The 16,529-nt window shown below is 39.0% G+C and overlaps 1 protein-coding gene across 1 annotated transcript in view; it reads left to right on the top strand.

The window, feature by feature from the left end:
• The first annotated feature begins 3,570 nt into the window (after positions 1–3,570).
• Positions 3,571–16,529, top strand: part of kcnj3b (potassium inwardly rectifying channel subfamily J member 3b) — a 37,472-nt gene continuing 24,513 nt past the window's right edge. The window contains exons 1-2 of the mRNA XM_007230842.4: positions 3,571–4,995; positions 8,407–8,623. Of these exons, the coding sequence (XP_007230904.3) occupies positions 4,312–4,995; positions 8,407–8,623 (901 nt within the window). The 5' untranslated portion in view covers positions 3,571–4,311. The remainder of the gene's footprint in view (positions 4,996–8,406; positions 8,624–16,529) is intronic.

The raw sequence follows: 16,529 nt of genomic DNA, 5'->3' as shown, positions 1-16,529 counted from the left end.
TAGTCTCAACACCATATTTGGACCTACTATGTATACCTCTTGGACTGGGAATTATATTAAATTATATTATACTATATGACATCACACTTCTTCCATAGGTTTCATGAATGTCTCACAAATTATTTGTCAAATTATTTGTTAAAATGATATAAAATTATGTATTATATTACATACTCACATAACAAAAGTCATGAGACAGCAGTGTATAAATTGACCATGAAAGTGTTACCACAGCTGTATAAGTTGTGAGGTGTTACTTTGTGAGTGAGGTTGAACAATGGTCAGTGCGCTCAGAAATCACATCCACATTTTAATGCAGGAAACCCCACACCTATATCACACAGTTCAGTGTAGCATTTTCATTGTTTTTACCTTCCATGGGGCATGACAAAAATCATGGGACACAGTACTAGTTCCTGTACCATGACATGTTGCATGCCAGTGTATTTGGTGTATATTAACCTCTAGCCAATATGGAGAAAAGTATTGGGTCACTTGAATCATTCATTGTTTCTTCTGAAATCAAGTGCATTAAAAAGAGTTTATCCAGCTTTTGTTGGAGAAACTGTCTCCCCAGCTAGCATAAAGAATCAGACTGATCTTGGCTCAAACTGATGCTGACGCTATTTAGAAAAGGCTCAAGTGATTTTTGCTATCTGGATGTACTGTCCAGAGATGGCTTTCTAAATTTGGAGCATTGCTGTGAGGATTCCATTGCATACAGAGACAAAAGCAACATATTAGATAGAGCATCATTAGAACACAGCTCCACTACTTCATAGCTCAATGATTAGCACATATACTGAAACATACAGGCAATAGGTTGCACCAATAAAATTTAGGTAGCTATAATTCCGCCTCCACTGGTTTAATGTGGTTCTGAATAAAGCCCGTATGACAAGCATGAATCATTGAGGCTGGTGATTGTGAAAGGTTTATTGTATTCAAATTGCTTCCCTTCACTTATATCAATGAACCAAACAATGCACGCTGCTTCGAATAGTGAGCTCAGGGGGAGATATAAAAGAACGGCTGTGGTCGTGAGGAAGCTGGCGTAGAGGGTGGGTGAGAGAATAGTGGTGGGTGATGTATGATGGCAGAAGATGGTGATACCTAAGCGCACTCTGGTGCATCTCACTGCCATGGATAGCACTGACACCTACAGAGCTGCACTGACAGCCTTTTATAGAACACAGGCCTTTTAAAAGGCCTCTAAAATAACATTAATGGTTGTCTTATCTTTTTTGCTCCCCTCAGGCTTACAGAGGAGAGAGTATGCACACATGCACACACACACACACACTCGCACACAGAAGTGCTTACACCAAGAAGATACTGTGGCTGAGATAAGCTAATGTCATCAGATACAGTGTCATAAATGGCTCTGGATACAAACAGTACAAGTCAGTTTATGATGGATGTGCTATGTCTCGCGTAGTGTCCATCTATCTCAACACAAATGGGACATTACATTAATCACACTTATCATCCTCATCAGTCATGTTGACGCTGGGCTGGATTCTCATCTGTCTCCATAAACTATCAACAGTAAAAAGTCTGATACTGGTCTCTGTAGGATAACACTGTCTATAATCTACCATTAATCAGACCCCGAACCTGGATGACAGTTGAGTAAGGCACTATCCCACCGCACTGTCCGCTCCGCAGTTGGTGATGATGAAGCTTGAGTCGTCTGTCTCTGTCATCTCTCTCGATAAGTTTCAACCATCAAACATTCAATGGTTTTGCACAGTGCAATGGCTAGCACTTGGCGATACGGTACATATCATAAATTTAAAAGAAAATCTATCATTGATACAGTATTTCAAATATGATATGATATCATATGCTGCCATATATTAAATGGAAATTTCACATATTTTTTTATTGTAATTTTACAGTTGTGATCAGAAGAATATCCTCCAAATTCTTATTTAAAGTTTGCAGCTGACCCCTAACCTCATCAGATACTTGTCTATAATATAAAAAGTCTGTGCCAGACACTTTAAACACACCCCTTGATCCAGATCCAGCTTCAGATTTGTTCGGTATTAAGATTTCCAATCAACATAGTGTAATTACATTTGTTACATTTCTATTGTGTACGCTGATATTACTGAACTGGACACACTAGATTTCTTAGTTTTGATAAAAGAAACTTTGGATCACCTTCAGGCCCCATACTATATCCAATAGAATCTGTTATAAACCAAACTAAGTCTGTAGATATGATGTGAAGTCTTGGACTCCTGATGATCCTGACAACATACTGTAAAACAATGTCTGCAAATTCCACAGCATTATCACTGTATAATGAACAAATTCTGTGATAGGACATAGGTAAAATGGCAGAGCGGGGTCAGGGGATGCTCAGGCACTTAGTGCACAGAGGTCGCCAACTTTCTGCAGTCAGTCCCTACAGACCTCCAAACCTCATGAGGCCTTCAGGCACTGCACAGGGAAAAAGAAACACTGGTGAGGAGCACCTTCCTTAGCTAATAAACAAATTATTACTTTAAAAAATTGTAAATGGAATTGAATAGATTTTGTTATCTGGTGACAGTAAAATTAATAATATCATGGGTGTAGAAGTTAGGTTAATGGATGAAGGAGCTAGCTATGTTTGTGTTAGTGCACTAGCTTTAGCTAGCTCCATTTGGTAAATCTTGTCACTTGTGTTTTTTCTTGCCAGATTATAAGGTTCTGTGTATGCTAAAATAATAGTGAAATGCTTTTTACAGTTTTATTGTTTTATTTTAATTAGTTTGTTTGTATTTACCTTTTATTTTGTATTACATCAAATGTCACCTCCTTTCAATTTCAAAACACAAAAGCATTGTTAAAATAATATAAAAATTATTTTATGCCATTAAATATTTCAGATTGATCAAAAGTCGGGTACATTTTAATTAAAATGATTAAATAACATCAAATCGAGGCTACATTAGATCTGGACTAGTAAAAAGGATAATCTGGATTTTTTTTGGAAACGTGCCAAAATAGTAGCAGACAGCACTATTTAAAGCTCTTAAACATGCAAACAAATGTTTGCACATTTATTAATGTTAACTAATGTTTCTACATTTATTTATTTTCAAAGGAGTGCAAAGCGTGCAAAAACTGTATGAAACGTCTTTTTAACTGGGATATTTAAAGAACAGCAAAGCAGCTGCCTTTAAAAAATAACCCTCCTATATGTTAGTGAAGGAAAAGTGTAAAATATGAAAATAACTGAAAATCATAAAATAGTTCTTTACAGGTTTCTGACAGAAGCAAATGTCTATCTACTGAGATTCCCTCTGACAGCTTCTATATGGAGAAATTATGTTTCTCTCCCAGCACTATTCTGAATGATTTTTTAAATCAATTTAAAATAAAATGTTTGAAAAAAATCTGTAGAATTCTCTTTTAAGTGGGAGATGAGCACCTTTCAAGCTGCTGACCACCGTTTATAAAGGAAGGAAAAGTGAGTAGCACCAGTACCATCATCACCATCCATTACCATCACCATCATCATCATCATCATCATCAGGGACGCATGCTCTCCCCCCCTTCCGCGCGCTTCCCGCTCTGAGAAGTTTCTCATGGCTTTAACTGCGCAGGAGATGGAGTTTAGAGAGAGAGAGAGAGAGAGAGAGAGAGAGATGTGGGGGGGGACTGAGGGGACGGGGGTGGAGGCGAGCTCTGCGCAGGAGCTCTAAGTATAGACGGAGCGCGGCGGAGGCAGGAGCACCATCAGCACCGTGAAGCGTCACACCGAGGCGCGCTGATGCTCCGCAGAACGACGGTGGCGAAAGTTGGGCGACCGTCTTCCAACAGCGTCCGGCGCAGCGAATCCCCCGCATCCAGCCGGGAGGCGAACCGAGCGCGGGTCTGGAGAGTCTGAAGAGCCCGGAGTCCAGAGCAAAGCGCGAGTCCTGTGCCGAGCCAGCTGGAAACCACGGACGTTTGCTGCGATTTTGCGTTTTTTCCCCCACACGTGTTCGAAACAGGCGCGCGGAGGCGTGGAGTGAAAGTCGGAGACGTGCATTATTATCCCATGAAAGGCGCGCGCGTAAGTCGTGAGGCGCACGGAGAGAGAGAAAGCTCCTACACGTAGCCGTACACGTAGCGGCGCGCGTACCTGTACAGGTGCCCCAACAGCTGACTTGAACCTTTCAGCCATGCGGAACAGAAGGCATCTCCTCGCAGACGCAGAGTGAACTGGTGACGGTGGGTAGTGAAAGAAGCCAAAAAAGAGTCTAAAGAAGCCGCATATACACGTACAAAACGAGAGCGCTCGGTACGTTCCGTCTAATCAAGCTCGACGTGATGTCGGCGCTGAGGAAGAAGTTCGGGGACGACTACCAGGTGGTCACAACGTCCTCGAGCGGAGCCGGCTTCAACCCGGCGGCCGCCGAGAAAAAGAAGAAGCGGCAGCGCTTCGTGGACAAGAACGGCCGCTGTAACGTGCAGCACGGGAACCTGGGCGGCGAGACCAGCCGCTACCTGTCCGACCTCTTCACCACGCTGGTGGACCTCAAGTGGCGCTGGAACCTCTTCATCTTCATCCTCACCTACACGGTGGCCTGGCTCTTCATGGCCTCCATGTGGTGGGTGATCGCCTTCATCCGTGGAGACCTGGAACGTGAAAAGACGCACGACGACAAGTACACGCCGTGCGTGGCCAACGTCTACAACTTCCCCTCAGCCTTCCTCTTCTTTATCGAGACCGAGGCTACCATCGGCTACGGCTACCGCTACATCACGGACAAGTGCCCCGAGGGCATCATCCTCTTCCTCTTCCAGTCCATCCTGGGCTCCATCGTGGACGCCTTTCTCATCGGCTGCATGTTTATCAAAATGTCGCAGCCCAAGAAGCGCGCGGAGACGCTGATGTTCAGCGAGCACGCGGCTATCTCCATGCGGGACGGCAAGCTGACCCTCATGTTCCGAGTGGGCAACCTGAGGAACAGCCACATGGTGTCTGCGCAGATCCGCTGCAAGCTTCTCAAAGTGAGTGTTCAGGGGTTTCACGTGTGGAAACTTAATGCAGAGCCGCAAACGTAGGCAACACAATTTCGCAAACACAAGTATTCACTGTAAACTGGCCCAGATTTATAAACTTCCCAGCTGGCACACAACCGACCTTCAACTTTGAAATGTGGTTGAAATATGATTGAAGTAATGTCTGTTGTTGTTTCAACGTTAGAACAAAGTTGAAACAGTTTTTAATATTAAATTGGTGTGCAAACGTTGAAATTTTAAGGTTGAATCAACATGATGTCCTCAACCTTCTGACGTTTGAATTGCCATTTTACATTTTATCAGCATACGATTAAAAAAAAAAAACAGTTGGATGGAGGGATGAAAAAATACTTTATATTTTTTTATTTAGTGTTACTGCTGTTTAATTTGGCACCAAATCTTCACCATACCTGGAAGTGTATTCATGATCTATTTGTTGTACTGTTTTAGTGTTTTTGAGATCAGATGTTGAATCAGGTTGGTAGTGGTGGGTCACATTCTCTTTACTCAGCTTTACCACAGGGATGTAAGTTTATTTGCTAAAACTCTATTAACCATAGGATTTTCTGCTTTTAGTGAGCTATGGTTTATTAAAGGTTGAACACCAAATGCATAATTGATTCAACCATAACATCAAAGTTGATTCAGTGTTGAAATACCAGCTGGGTTTGTATAAAGTCAGCTTTTGTTTTTAGATTTCTGTTGTAGTTAGACGCCCAGTACCCAAAGTCGCGTTCAATCCCAACATTGACGTTATGGTTGTTTCAACGTTGGATTTGGTGTTTATTTTGAAAAGTGAATCAACAATCTATGTTTTTATAAACCGGAGCTCACATTAGGGATGCTCAAAATTGTATGGGGGAGGGAAAAAACTATATGATGAAAAATACATGATGAAAAATAAACAATTTTAGTTTTACTCTCTCTGAATATACATCTCTGAGAAGTAGGAACTGCACAACTACAAACAAAAAGCTTTTATTACTAAAAGTAGCTAAAACTAGAACATCCTATGGTTAACGAAGTGTAACAATAAACTTACATCACTGTAGCAAAGCTGAGTATAAAGAAAGTTACACACCACGACCAATCTGATTCAACATCTGATCTCAAAAACACAACAGTAAAACAAAAACACAGTAAAACAATAGAACATTAACATGTCCCTAGGTATGGTGAAAAATTGGTGTTAAATTAAAAAACACTTTTTCATCCCTCCATACAACCGTTTTTTTTAAATTGTATGTTGATGAAATGTAAAATACTCATTTAAACAGCAGAAGATTGAGGACGTCATGTTGATTCAACAAGATTTTAACATTTGTACAACCATTTAATATTAAATGTTGTTTCAACTTTGAAACAACAACAGACATTACTTCAAACATATTTCAACGTTGAAGGTCTGTTGTGTGCCCGCTGGGGAGCCGGAAGCGTACGCAAACACAAACAATATTTACAGTTAACTGGCCCAGATCTCTTGTATAAATTTTGTATAAACTCAAGTCTGTAAGCATGTGGGAAAAAAGAGAATTTGTTAGGGTCCCTTAATTGAGAATTAAGTTTGGGAAAAGGACCACGCCTGCGCTCCACGCTCTAACTCCACCCTTTGTCAATTAACCGCCCTACAAATACCTGCTCTTACTAACTACCTCTCCTGACGTAAGTTCGCAACCCACCTCCTCCCCAACAAACTTCTTCTACTCTACCACCCCCTATATTAAATAAAAAAGGGGTTCAGAACTCCAGCCCAAATTCCCAAAGTTCCCTCACCCTTTTTCTACTTTTTCTACTACTTTTAGGCATGGTCCGCACTTAGCAAACGGAGGCTGTGTCCCAATTGTTTATATCACACTAATACTAAAGTCATTGTTAGGCAACATTTGTTACCGTTTTTTTTTTTTTCACATTGCCTTGGTGCACAATAGTGTACATTGTATCCGTACTCAAAAACCAGTCTGTTTGGAGTCTGTGCCATGGATATTTGAGTATTCTCAATCTTGACACTTTATACTATTTTTTTCATACTCAAATACTTGTATTATGAAATTGGGATGGTTAAACCCAAATTGTTATTCTTGTGAGTTAATCACATCAGCAAAGGTCTCTTGGCTGTTGTGGAAACACTCAGAATGCAGCTTGCACTCGTGTTGAATTAAACTTTTATGCATTTGCTGTTATGTGTAGCATTGACTGACCTGTAACTAAAATGTGGCATCCAATGAACACAAAGTGTTTTTGCCTACTAGTGTTTCTAGTCAAAATGTGTCCTAATACCTTTGTTCATACACAGCTTAATTCACAGTTTTATGAAGACGTACACCGAACTATAAGAGTGATTGCAACAATGTTGATGTTAATTCTGAGGTGTAATACTGCATTCACATTTAAAAGCGATTCATGTGTTAGGAGTGGATTGATTGTTCGTTCTACTTATATTAATTTAAATTTACACTAAAGTACTGCCTTTTACACTGTAAGAATCACTATTTTAGCAGGAGGTCGCAGGTTCAAACCCCAGCTCATGCAGCTTTGCCATCGAGCTGCCGGCAGTCAGAGGGAGCAAAATTGGCCCTGCTCCCTCCGGGTGGGTAGATGGCGCTCTCTCCCCACATCACTACTAGGGTGATGTCCGCAGCACAGGGCGTCTGTGAGCTAATGTACCAAAGCTGAGCCGCTGCGCTGGTTGCTCTGTAATGCTGCATCAGGAGCAGCTCGAAAAAAAACGGTAGCTGACTTCACATGTATCGGAGGAAGCATGTGCTAGTCTTCACCCTCCTGGTGTGTTGGGGCATTAATAGTGATAGGGGGAGTCCTAATGAGTGGGTTGGGTAATTGGCCGTGTAAATTGGGGAGAAAATGGGAAAATTAGAAAAAAAAAATCACTATTGTAGAGGTTCATTGAACTTGTGAAAGTAATTCTTACTTTACTAATGTTTTTAGTGCAGTGTTAATTCTACACAATAGATGTTCATTTTGCACATAAAATTAAACAAAAATTAAATAAAAACTATCTGAGACTTAATTAGTCAAGTCAAGTCAAGAGGTTTTTATTGTTAGGACTTCATTCTAGGCTTATATAATTTTATTCAGCCCTATGGCGATTAATTCAACACTGTGATTTCACCACTGCAGGTGTTAACTCTACTGTTACACTGGGGATTTTGTGGTGTGTAATTTATTTATAATAGAGTTGGCGACTCCAGGCTTCCACTAAATGGATGGCTGTGGTCAAACACAGGCTTTTGCCCCTGAGTGAATAGTCTGGAAACAAATTTAAGTGATGGAGCCATGAAATTTGATTTCCACCCAAGCGGTACAGCCACATTATCGATCCGCTCACTCTGTCTCTCGCTGCCGCTGAGTTGTTTTTTTCTGATCTTCTGTCTCCTGCTTCAGTCTCGACAGACTCCCGAAGGTGAATTTCTGCCTCTGGATCAGCTGGAGCTGGACGTCGGCTTCAGCACTGGTGCAGACCAGCTCTTCCTGGTGTCCCCTTTGACCATTTGCCACGTGATTGACTCAAAGAGCCCATTCTATGACCTGTCCCTCAGGTCCATGCAGACGGAGCAGTTTGAGATCGTGGTGATCCTGGAGGGCATCGTGGAGACCACTGGTGAGACTTTTTCAGCAAAACATGTACAACATAATAGAAATCCCAATGCTACAAACATTCTATACACAGCAGATTTCTGAAGTTCGATAATCTGGAGGTATAGAAATATGTACATTTTTTAGCCTAAGATAAGATAGGGTACTCTTTGGCAATGTAGTATTTTGGATTTTATTTGCAAGGTGTGGTCATTATTTAATTTAGTAAATTGAACAGCTGACACATCAAAATTCAGGATAATATCTGCCTAACATTTCTTAATATTGTTCACAAAAAGTAAGTCTTTCCTATTGGCGATTGGCTTCATTTATTTTCCTAATGGCTATTTTGTTTGGAGACCTCCCCCTGACTTCAATTGGTCCTAATCATCATGACATTGGTTCTCACACCTCCCTCTGAGCACAAATGGTACTACTTATCATCCTGACATTTGTTCTGAGACCTCCCACTGACTGTGATTGGTCCTAATCATATGAGTCTCCAGCAGCTCTAGTTCAGAAGGACCTACAGCAAGTATACTTAGTATAGCCATAGCTGTGTTTTGTAGTCTAGGCTGCAGTTGCCTTTTTCCTTCTCCTTTACTTAAAAGATGCATGAATTATGATTTAGCTGTTCAGACTGAGTGGCATTTACACAAATCGGATGTATCGGATTTCAGTAGCATATTTTGAAGTGGACCAAATTTCACATTCAGTGTGTTCATTGCTGTTCACACTGCTGCACATCTGACACATTTGTGCCATTTTTACCTGCTGTGTAAACATAGTCATGATAGTGACATTGCAGTGTGAAACAGTGCTTTTTAATTTCTTCACATAAATAGTTTCTAATTATGAAAACTAACTTAAATGATCTCTAATTTTTCATGGTGTTGTGTTTCTTTTCTCCCTTTGCATTATGCAAGCACAGAGAAATGTGGGTAACTCTGGGCCAGGAAGGATACATCTGTCGCGTCCTCTAAATCACTCCTAATGCCATCTTTATTTTTTGGCTTTATTTGAAAGGTCCTTTCAATTGAAAACAGCCTTCTATGATGTCGCAGCTGAGAAATGCAGCCTAGACTTTGGGACAGAATCTGTGTTTCCACAATGGATTCATTTTGTTCTGGTCTTGCTTAGTTACTCTAGGAACATGGATGGAAACCACTAGTATTATTAGCTGCATAAGTCATGTGTTTTGAGACCTCCCTCTGACTGTGATTGGTTTTAATCATCATGGCATTTCTCCAGAGATCTACACCCCATGCTCCCCCATTGAGTGGTAATTGTCCTAGGCTATGTTCAGACTGCAGGCTAAGTAACATATCTTTGCTGCTCTTATTGGACCCCTGCACGTCCGTCATTCTGGATTTGATAAGATTGTTGTTTGGCGCGATGTGGTTGATGTAAAAGACACATTTAAATCCAATTTAAATCGTCATATCAGGCGTATCTGCACAAAACTGGGAAAAAAAATGAATTTGGATTATTTCTTTGGAGACCTTTGGAGTCTATAGCAGCTCTGGTTAAGATTAGTCCTGTCGCAATTAACAATTTTTATTGGATGATATATTGTCCCAGAAGTAATAGTGATAAAGAATCTTATTGTCATTTTGAGACTTAAATTAAAGTAATATAATGCTACTCATATATACAAAATACTGTATCATAATAATGACAATTTAAAGAGCAATGAATCTTTAATTATTTAAAAAACATAGCCATATCTTACAAAAAATACACAATAAATAAATGATTGCGATCATGTCCATATATTGTTGGATAAGTCATAACGCAATTATTGTGATAGGCCTAGTTGAGATACACTTACAGCAAGTATACCTAGAATGACAATGTGTTCACAAAGGTTTCATTTCTTTTAGTTTTGCTTTAATATATTAGGAGCTGGGCAGAAAACCCTTTGCACTATTGCTTTAAAGTGGATTATGGAATGATTGGTGGATGCATTAGGGTGCAATGAGTGGATGTACAGTGTGTAATTTGTGATGTGTGTAAATATAGAGTAGTTTGTTTATTAGAATGTCTGCAGATCCTTAAAAAGCCTTACATTTGTTAGTCTTAAAAGGGCTTTAATTTGTCTTAAAATGTCTTACAAATGCCACAGAGAGCAAATACAGTTTTGTTTTTATATTTACTCATTGCAACTTCCACATTGTTTAGATATTTAGATATATTAGCAGGCTGAGCGCTGCCACAGTGATCAGGAGATCGCCGGTTCGAATCCTGTTCATTTAGCTTGCCTTGGGCTACCGGAGCCCTGAGAGAGCACAATTGGTCTTGCTGTCTCTGCGTGGGTAGATGCGCTCTCTCCCCACATCACTCCGAAGGGTGATGTTGATCAGCACAAGGCCCTTGTGAGCTGATGTATTGGAACCGAGTCGCTGTGCTTTCCTTCAAGCACGCTGTGATGCTATTTGGCAATGTTTTAAAAAGAGGCTGACTTTACATGTATCGGAGGAGGCATGTGCTAGTCTTCACCCTACTGGTGTTGGGGCATCACTAGTGATAGGGGCAGTCCTAAAGAGTGGGTTGGGTAATTGGCCATGTCAAATGGGGAGAAAATGGGAAAAAATTTAAATAAAATTATATATATATAAAAAAAGAAAATACAAGAATCACCAGCTTAACATTAGTATTGTGTTTCTAAACGTTTTGCTCTTAATTTTGTTTCTGATTAGCACTAAAAAGTCTTCAATTTAATTTCATCATGCCTGCAGATACACTGTCTTTGCTATGAAAGTTACGGGTGTTGATGTCTAGCAGAACATGATGAGATAGAGAGAGAAAAAGGCATAAAGTGTCTCGTTATGTAAGACGTGTGAAACATGACAAGAGTCTTTTGTTGGGCACCCTGTATCTCACAAGTTGAACATGCCCAGAGAGCAGTCCACCTGTCAATCAAATCTCAGCTCACCTATGTCTTTCTGTCCCTCAGGCTCCAAACCTGCTGACCCACGACACCAGCGCTGACACATAGAGTGCCATGAAATATAGATCTATACAAAACTCATCCAGTCGTACCGACACCAACAAACACCTACGCATGCACACACACACTCACACTCTCACACACACATAAGCACACAGACTTTTGACTTATGCTGCGACGCTTGTGTATGCTGGCAGGTCTTCCACATGAACGGTGCATACACTGCAGCGAGCCATCAGAATATTCCACCCACAGAAAGTGAGCGGATTTGTGGGTAAAAAAGGAAGAAGGAAAAAAAATAAAACAGAATTATGTACAGTTAGTCAGCACTCTGTTCTCCCCATTGTGAATCAGTTTCCATAGCAACTAAATCTCCCCCTCCTTAAGCGGTCTCAGTACAGTAAAGTCTCAAAGCCTGTTTGAGGTATGGAGAAGGAGTGAGAAAAAAATGCTGGTATGTTTTCATATACACAGTCCAGCCAGAATATTATGACCACCCCCTTGTTTCTACTCTCAAGGTCCATCTTATTGTTAAGTTCCAAAATTCAGTGTTTATTTGTCGTATGCACAGCATGTATTGTATTGCTTGTAGTAGAGCTCAGGTACTAACTCTACAGCAAGGTTACATTTTATACAGTAGTAAATATACAAAATAAAACAATATATTATAGAAAATATACTAAATATTAGAGCTGTGTATTAGCAAGAACAGGGGTTGCTATTCAATATGTTGCAATATATTGTATAACAGGGTATAACCCTGCTATCTAGAGGGTGGGGTTTAAACACAACACTAAATTAATTTAACTGTACTAACTATTTTAAATATGCTTACAGTAAAATTATAATACATTTAATATGTATTACAACTGTATCATTATTATACACTGAGTATATTAGAAATGGTGATGTTGATGTTAAATATATTTACATTAGAGTACAAATATGCTTCTTGTTTCTGTCTTTTGTAAGGAGCACACTTCTAGTATACTCCGTTGGGTATAAAAATACATTTTAAAATACTGTACTACAATTTTTGCATGTTACAAATTTAATTAAATAAATTAAATTAAATTAAGTAAACTAAAAGTGTACTTCACCGTAGTCTATTTATTTAAAATACACTATATTGTAATGTTTAAAAAGTATGATAAAATTTAACTTTTAAACATTTAATGAAAGCATAATATTAATGTACTTTTAATATATTTAAGTAACTACATAAATCTGTTAGTACATGTACAGGATACTTAGACAATTCTCAATATGTTTTAAAGACAATTAAATATATTTTTTTTTCACCAGGGTACTGTCCAACACCATTTCTTTATATCTAAACATATAATTAAAAATCAATACTGTATTTTTAAAAATCGATAACAGTATTGCAAAACAAAATGTTGCAATAAATATAACAAATAAAACAGAAAATATTCGGAAATATAAAGAAACAGAAGGTCCTAGGAAACTTCCTAGAACTCTCTACTATATACAAATATATTTGGCAGAAGAATCTGAGAAGAAGTTAAAGATATATTTAAATACACATTTATTAGAAACTGGCTGCTGCAGCATTATAAAGCAGAATAAAGCAGTTACGAGTTTTTGTACTTATAAAGCGATACTATCTACCAAAGTGATATGATACTAATAAAGTGAAATGTGAAATAGTTGAAAGTATTCATAACTTTATTTATCAGTGTCATTGATCATAAAGGACACTTTGTAGTTCTATAATTACAGACTGTAGTCCTGTATCTGTACCTTTCACCTCACAGTGCCGCCACAGGGCAGCTATTATTTGGGTGGTGGGTTATTCTCAGCACTGCAGTGAAACTGGCACGGTGGTGGTGTGTTAGTGTGTGTTGTGCTCATCATACAGCAGTGCTGCTGGAGTTTTTAAACACCTCCGTGTCACTCAGTATCCTGTGGTCAGTGTCGTGTATTCAGCTTTCTGTAGGCACTAATGAGGGACTAGAGAATGACCTATGCAACTGTGCAGCAAAAGATGAGTTTCTATCTTTGACTTTACATCTATAAGGTGGAGCAGCTAAATAAGAGTGTTTTATAAAGTGGAAAGTAGGTTTAAAATTTCCAGCAGCACTGCTGTATCTGATCCACTAATGCCAGCTAAGCACAGTGCTAAGAATGACCCACCACCCAAATAATAGCTGCTCTGTGGTGGTCATGTGGGTCCTGATTAACAGGGTCAAAGGAAATAGATGCAGGACTACAGTCTGTAATTATAGAACTACAGAGTGTCCTATATGATTAGTGGAGCTGATAAGATGGACAGTGAATGTAAAAACAAGGAGGTGGTGATAATATTCTGACTGGATTGTGAATATTTATTTATTTATACAAATCACACATCAGAATCAGAAAGCAATTACAGCATATTATAGAGTCGATTAGATGCAGTTAATTGCATTCTTTTGTGCAGCCTCTCCAAGTGGGAGTCTGTCTCTGGGACCTGTGTTGTCCGTGTCCTCTGCTGTCTCTGAACTGAACTCCACGTTGCGAGCCCTCGCGGAGAGAGTGATTATGACATCCGTATTATTAACTTCCCCTCACAGCACTTTGTCATTGGCCTGACTGAGGAGGCAGAAGTCAGGACTGGCCTCCAGCCACTCAAGAGTGGCCGGCGTGACCAGATCTGACCCGCTGCTTCATCTGGCACTTAAATCTCCTTTAGAGCTTCACTTTCCAGAAGCAAAAGCTCTATGAGGAGGATTCACAAATTTAATTATTTATAATATTTTTTTTAGATGGACAAAAAACCTATGTGCAATAACACTGTTGTACATCCAAATATAACTAATTTTACCTGACTTTACTCTGCCTCACTCTGCCTCCAGTCTGGTTATGTCATGGCATCTTTAGCGTAATGAGATATCTTTGCCGATTCACATGGGTAATGCAGTTTAATTTTGCTATCAGGCTTTATCACAGCCGTTATATGCGTTTATCATTAAATCACTATAAAAATACGTCTATTGTAAAATATCTATCGCACAGCTCTAGTTTTCTGCAATGGATACTGGGTTTCGAACCAGTACTTTTAATCACATATTAAAGCAGAATTAAACAATAAATAGTATTTTTTGCTTCTGGGCTTCCCCACAGTTGAGAGTGTATAATTAACTTAATATTAAACCTTTGCCGTGCATACAGATTGACCTCATTCTCATGTACACAGATGTATACATTTGTTGAAAGTGGAAGTGAAAAATGCTATATTTTACACAAGTATGCAGTGTTACAAAGTTCTCACAAGAGTTGTGAGAGCATGAAAGACTCCACCAGAGCGCAGTAGCACCATTTTGGGCCCAGCGAATCTGTGTACCTTCAGAATGATTTTGGAGAGCTGTTAGTCTAAATACCAAATCTTAGGGAAATACATGTAAAAGTTTTGAGAGTGTGGCATTTTGAGGTTGTTGTGAATTTGCTGTTGTCTTGGCCACAGATGTTCTTAGCCACAAGATAAAATGCTCCCATCTTCTTTTTATTTCTCATTTATTTCTCTTTATATTTTAGTAGCATATTTGTTACAAGTGAGACATTTTAAAACAATGCCAATATTTCTAAAAAAATGAAAATGAAAATCACCAACAAAAAAAAAAACATGTATAACCTCCCTGAGGGGCAATGAAGACCACATTAGCAACACAGGGATGCCTGTCCTAGTTAAGATTTAGGATGTTGCCCAATATCCAAATAATACATTTACTACAAACAATTACTCTTTTACCACTTTGAATAGTTATAATAATTTATATGGCTAAATAATCTCCTTTATATCTCCACATAACTTAGTATGTAACACTGATTTGATTATTGATGTAAAACTATTTCTTTTTTTTTCTTTGTTCCAGCTGGTCCTATGCCTGATTAGTGTTTTACTTTGATGTTCAGGCAGTTAGAGATAGGTAGGTAGAGATGGACCATTTAGTGTTTTGGGTCTAATTTCGATTGCTGATCGTCTTTCAGCTCGATTGGTCGATTGACGATACCGACCTTGAAAGGGGCCAAATGCCACATTAATACCACATAAATGCCAGGCAAACTTGATACAACTTCCCTTAATTACAGCCACCTCTAAACAAACATTGTGAATCTAATCTGACTGTAAATAAATTGAGGTGCTTTACTCACCAAATTAAGCAGATTTTAGGAGAGACATATGTTTAATTAGTTTTTTTTTTTTACTTAATGATTTCGTCAGTGGCAGATGATGTAACAGTGAGGTTTTCTTTGTGTTTGTGTTTAGCGCCATGCTGAAATTATCCTGCGGTCAGGCTGTTCTGCAGTCAGCCTTATTTTCATTCTCTTTGCTTTAAAATTGTATGCTAATGTTGGGTGTTTAGTTGATTTCCTGTCTTCTAAGGTATCAAGCATCACATCCACACATTGTTTTAGTTTAGTCAGGCTATTAGTACACAGAAACAGGTTACTCTGCTCTTCTTAAAGCTTTCAGAATTTCTTGAACCTCTTTAAACTCCCACACAGACAGTTAATACACCAAATGGTTATGAATACACTATGTGATGCCCCAGATATAGTTTTGCCATAGTTTAGAAGATTTTGGGTCTGAAAGCTGTTCTTAAAATTAAATATAATTAACTTGGTGGACAAATAGATGCAGAGCATTGTGTGAATAAAAGCTCCCCAAATAATGTATTTGTTCAGGCCAGTCCACACATATCCAGATAGTTTTAAAAACAGTAGGTTAAAGTCTGTAGTGCTAAGATCCCTTGATTACAGCAGCTTACCTTTACTGTAAGAAGAGTCTGAGTGATGTTTTGGTGCTTCAGCTGAAATGTAAATGAAGTTTTATAGGTTGTAAAGCCTGGTTTCAGATAAGTTCACAGGTGTAAACACTTGTGCTGTAAATAAGGTAATATTTGTTTTATCCAGGTATCATTAAGAGCTGGATGCAGCAGAAATAGCTTTTTAGCTCTGCTGACAAAAGAGAATGGTG

Source organism: Astyanax mexicanus, chromosome 5 (assembly GCF_023375975.1).
Source record: "Astyanax mexicanus isolate ESR-SI-001 chromosome 5, AstMex3_surface, whole genome shotgun sequence".
In the NCBI taxonomy this organism is placed as follows: Eukaryota; Metazoa; Chordata; class Actinopteri; order Characiformes; family Acestrorhamphidae; genus Astyanax; species Astyanax mexicanus.
The sequence above is the reverse complement of the archived record's forward strand: the minus strand, read 5'-3'. Positions and strand labels throughout refer to the sequence as shown.